Source organism: Rhagoletis zephyria, unplaced genomic scaffold, assembly GCF_001687245.7.
Source record: "Rhagoletis zephyria isolate East Lansing unplaced genomic scaffold, Rhagoletis_zephyria_1.1 Rzeph_scaffold_00206, whole genome shotgun sequence".
Classification (NCBI taxonomy): domain Eukaryota; kingdom Metazoa; phylum Arthropoda; class Insecta; order Diptera; family Tephritidae; genus Rhagoletis; species Rhagoletis zephyria.
The window spans coordinates 32,758-38,191 of NW_016157290.1; the positions used below are offsets into that span (position 1 = coordinate 32,758).

General features: G+C 36.8%; 1 protein-coding gene across 2 annotated transcripts in view; it reads left to right on the top strand.

The window, feature by feature from the left end:
* Window positions 1–678: 678 nt before the first annotated feature.
* The window catches only part of LOC108358093 (calcium/calmodulin-dependent 3',5'-cyclic nucleotide phosphodiesterase 1C-like), a 197,374-nt gene continuing 192,618 nt past the window's right edge, over window positions 679–5,434 (top strand). For both annotated transcript variants that reach the window (XM_017609237.1, XM_017609238.1), the window contains exon 1: window positions 679–1,812. In XM_017609237.1, the coding sequence (XP_017464726.1) occupies window positions 1,182–1,812 (631 nt within the window). In that variant the 5' untranslated portion in view covers window positions 679–1,181. The remainder of the gene's footprint in view (window positions 1,813–5,434) is intronic.

Here is a 5,434-nt window from a genome sequence, read left to right on the forward strand (position 1 = left end):
AATACATTTTACAAACCACTTCAATTATATTTAGATTTATAAATATTTTGCATATCCATAATTGAACTTGCGTGGAAGTTATGTCGAGAAATAACTACCATCGATCAATTTTTGGTGCATGGAAGCAAGTTCAGACATTACTTCCATAGATCTGATTCATGCATATAAATAAATAAATTACGCTATTTGCTTATAATCTCAAAATTTTCATAAAAAATATTTAGGGGTTTTGTGCTGTCGTCCTAAGGCAACGACCATACTCAAAAATACGAATTAAAAATAGCACTTTAGAAGGCACAACGCTGAAAATTTTTATCTACAAACAAAATTTTACAAGGAATAACAAAAATGCATTCCAAAATATGGTACGTAATCTTTTCTTGGAACAACAACCAAAAATATTTCCTTTCTTTTTTAATTTTTAAAATAAACGTAAATTTTTGTTTCTTATAAAGCACTTATTTTATTTTTGTTTGTCAATGCATAAGTTATGGTCATTCACACAGTGTGGGTTAACTCAGTTAACGAAAATGGAAAGTTAACAGTCAAACTAGCGTTAACTTGCACTGTGGAAGCGCAACTTATGTGTATTTATTTCATTTTAACAGTTTCTTTGAACAATAACTACCCCTTTAATTTTCATTTTTCTACCAACTTTAAGTTCTAAGAAAATAAAAATGTATATAGAAAAAGCATAAAAAACTGCTAAACCAAAAAAAAATGCAATCCGTAAAAATGAAGCAGAGTATAATTCTTCAGGTGTTCGACAGCTGGTAAACGCGTTTTCGACAACAAAATCAACTGAACCACGTACTAGTGTGTATGAACGTTAAATATTTTGTGTAGACAACGCTCGCTAATTCGACTAAAGACGCTTCATTTAGAAATTCTCGCGCCAAATTCGAAATTAATGCATTTACTTAAGCAAACCATCCAAAACTGAGCTCAAGCTGTTAAAGTGCAGCGACACAAAAAAATTGGTACAAAGGGATTAAACGGAGTGCAAAAAGCAGCAACAAGAAACAAACAAAAAAAAAATTGTACTAAAATGCATTAAAACCCTTAAAAGAGCCATATTTCACTTTCAACCAAATTTCAAACGTCCAATCAATACTCAAAAAAAAAAAACATCAAAAATTGGTTCTGTGTGCGCGAACTCATATCACCCGGCGACCGCAAACATGGCCGATTCGCCGAAAGAATCCATGCGACAGCCAACAAACCGCGATTCACAAACGCGTCGCGATAAACCACAAACGCTTAGTGGCATCGAGGCCACCAAAGCGCTAAATCTGCAAGCAACTGCATCCGCCGCGGCAGACAAAAATTTGACGGAAGCGCTAAGTGACACACAGCAAGCGGAATTGGCAGCGAATTTGGCGCGTAATCGGGCGCGTTCGCGTACAGTCGGTAGTCGCGGCATCGGTGAGTGTAGTAGCGGAAGTGGTGGTGGAGGTGTTGGTGTCGGTGTCGGTGTCGTTGGAACGATGGATGCGCGTGACGTGCGCAAGCATTCATGCGACGGTGTGGTAAGCATTGGCATTGGTGGTGGCAGCCACAGTGGCAGCGGTAACAACAGCATTGTCGATGGTGCAGCGGGCGCTAAATTTGGCAGTGGCAGCGGCATAGACGAATTTGCTGGAAGTGATAGTACGCGGCGACGTGAAAGTCTCAACTATGAAGATACGAGCCCATGTAGCCACAGCTTCAATAAGGCAATTTTTGGACGCAATGCACACAGCCGGACTGGCGTTGGTGGTGGCATGACAAGGAAGTGTGTACTCACACTGGACGGGTACTCGTATGTTATAGGTAAGTGGTGATGTAGTGGTGACGAGTAACAAGGTGAAGTATTGGGGCATAAATAGAGATAAGAAAATTGCGATTTAAGCGGTGAATCGTGGCGCTAACGAGGGGAATAGTCTGCAGCTTATTTCTGGTTAATATTGCATTATGCAACGAGTTCATTTGTGGTGCGCTCACTCGAAATGGAATTTTTTCGATCGATTGAATGCGATTTTACTCCAGCAATGTGCAGAATGTTGGAAGGTGTGACAAGTATTTAACGAAGCAAATAGATGGTAATATTTGAGAAAAAGAATCGTTGTAATTTTTAAGCTAAAATTTCTTTAATGGTGATATTTAGGCAACCGCAAACGCTTTAATTTTTTGGGGAAATATGTATTTTCTTTTTTACTTTGAGAAACATTATGGGTTGCATTATTTTTGGTTCAAAAGTATTCTCATTAGTTTCACAAGATAATCAAAGAACAACTATTACAATTTCATTAATAACTTAAATTAATTAAATGCGAAACAGGTTAAAGAAAGCTTTATTTCAAAAATAATTTTGAAAATGGTTGCCACGCATTAAAAAATCTAATTAAATCAACTTAGTAAATGATACGCGTTGTTTTCGTGAATTCGGCAAAAAGAAAAACAAAAAAGTTAAATAACACAAAGTTGGTGTAAAATAAAATAGGTTTTTAGAAAGCTCGTTAGCTGGTATTTTATTATTTTCTTATTTAATTAATAAAACAAATGAAATAAGAATGAATAAGATTTACGAAAGTTTTAAATATTAAAATTAATTTCAATAATAAGATAAATTGAGCCTTACAAAATGGTCATCAAACCGAAAGAGGTTAAAGAAGGCTTTTTTTAGAAAGTGTTTTGAAAGTGTTGCAATCTGAAAAATTAATTTAAATTTATTTGATAAGTCTAATGAAATATTAGAATATTAGAATACATATTTGAACAACGTTGACACCTTTTTTAAAGATAAATTTGAATTTGATTAATAAATGAAGTGCAAAACATCCTAGAGTTCTAGTATTTTCACAAATTATTGCCAAAGAGTGTTATAGAAGAGCTGCTACTTTTCCAAAATTTAAGTAATTTTTTCCTCTTTGAGGTAGATAGAATACGAGTATAAAAAAATTATGTAAATATGAAACTTTTATTCAGGCAAATTTTTATATATAGTTGCCACCTATAAAAATACCTTAAAATATAAACATATGTGTTTTAAACAACGAAAGGTAAGTTATCCTTTATACTGAAATTGCTGATTTAGTTGGGATTGGCACATACATATATTGACCTTGTCCTAGAGTTAAGAGATCGAAAAATATCGAGACTTCATTCACACAAAAGAGGCTGGCTGAGTTAACCGTCTGAAGAAGAGCATCTGGATGATCTTAATAATTATGTTGCAACCTGCACTTAGGGTTCGGTTTTAACAACTCTTAACAGAACAGTTGTTCTTCTAGAATGGTCGAAATTTCAATACATTTCATAAAACATGCTGTGTAGATCTAGTCTCATCATCTTTGTGTCAAAATCAGTGGTTGGCTGAACGGAAAAATGCTTTAAGTGTAGCGAGATCCTAACCAATTTGGACGCATTTCAACGATGATTTCTCCACTTATGTAGCTGTATACTTGCAATTGAATGCAGGAATTCTTAATTTAGAAATGACTTCATAGAGTCTGCTTCTATTCCTGATGTCAAAAGTGTAGTAGGACCTCCTCAACAGTGGGCCTTCGACTAGTACACTGAGATTCCAGCAAAAGCATGAGCACCATCTGCTCGAGGCGTTGTTGTCTTTGAGCTTCATTACGGCTGTTGGTGTGATCTAAAGGAAGAGACGGAACTAAATACCTAGGTATAATTCTGGATAGGAAACTAAATTCGGAACCTAACATCGGTGAAAGGTCAGACTTAACGCAAAATGGAGCTTTGGCTCTCGGTAATTACTTCTTTAACGATTCGAATGACACAAGAGCAATCGGTATTAGGACCTTAAACACTATTTTAGTGAGTACCAAGTGGTTTTTAAAGACACTTACATCACCATAAATAGTCCAAATATGGCGCACTTATGGTGATTTCGTTTCTTCCAAAAAAAGTTGCCCTTCCACGGTCCAAAATGTGTTTGATGTTACACCCAACCCTGCAAACGGGCATGTTTTTGCCCTCTTGTCCTTGTCTAGCCACGCATTTCATAATATTGTCGTACGTGTAAAGCTAAGTGTACACGGTAGAGAAAAAACGAGAGACTTAGACAAAAATATCGCTTGAGACGTGTAAACACTCAATAGAGCTCTACGAGAGACTCACCTACACAGTCTACGTGAGAGTTATTTAGCGAGACTTTTCCGCCGCCTACACAGTCCATTGCAACTAGATCGAAAACTTTACGAAAACTCTTCGCTCTATTTGACCAGCTAAATAGAGTTTTTGCTCTACGCAAACGTATGGTAAAGTCATGACAATGAATTTCATCACAATTTGCTAAATTTTGAAATGACTACGACGTTAAATCATTTATTCGGTACAAGCACACCATTTTAGGTACATTTAAAACGCAGCCAAATAAATTATGCCCCTTTGGTTAAAACACAGGGGGTATTCACCATACTGAACAAGTGAGCTGTCACTCTGGCAACAGTCTTTGCTTGAACTAATCTACTCTTATGCCAGAGCGCCAGGCCACCTTCTCAACTTGCTGAATACCTATATCGTCACTAGACACGAATAAGGCCGCGAGCTCATTAGAGGACCGCGAAAAAAGACACAGAAAAAAAAACTTCAGCGAAGGAAGACTCTTAGCATAGTTGACGCCGACGAGAGACGGGTTAAAATATTTGAAGGACGCGTAAACTTATTTTCGTAAATTCCCCAAAGAGTTTTTGGGGAATGATGTTGAAGTGACAATTCTTGGCCAAGTAAAAATTTACACGTCTTTTTTTGCCGTCAACTAAGTTTTGCGTCTTTCTTCGCCGATGTTTTTCGTAAGCCACTTTTTTCTTAAAATTTTCTTCGCGTCTTTTTTGGCGTCAGGACACTAGCGCGGCTTGTCTAGTGACGAGTTGTTTTCTGGAGGATAGAAAACAATTGTTTGTATACCATAAACACCGCGTAGAGTGCGTGATAGAGAAAAGCTGAGATTTCTCTATTTTGACTCTAGCTAAAGTGAATATCTCGTAGAGTAGCTCTACCGTGTGAACTTAATTGAAAGAGGAGATTTTTATTTCAGTAGAACTCTAGCGATATTCTCTGCTTCTCTGCAGCGAACAATTAGCTTAATATCTACCTTCCAAAGCCAATAAAACAAGGGGACATATTTTAATTGACAAGATTATGATACAGTTAGCAGCACAAAAACTCTCTAGATAAATTTATAAAAAAAGTAAACAAAGACAACCGTAAACGAAGCGAAAGCGTGTAGGGCCACGGCCAGCAGCAAAGGCTAACCAAATGTACGCGTCCCTTTGACAATAGCATAAGCGCATGGTTTTCAGTGTTCTTCATACGCCCAAGAGTCCTTGAACGCAGCAAAAAATTTACAAGGCAAAAAATCAACAACAAACACCATGAGTGGGAGTGAATTGTAACTTTTTCAACTTTTACTTTTACAAACAGCAAGCGG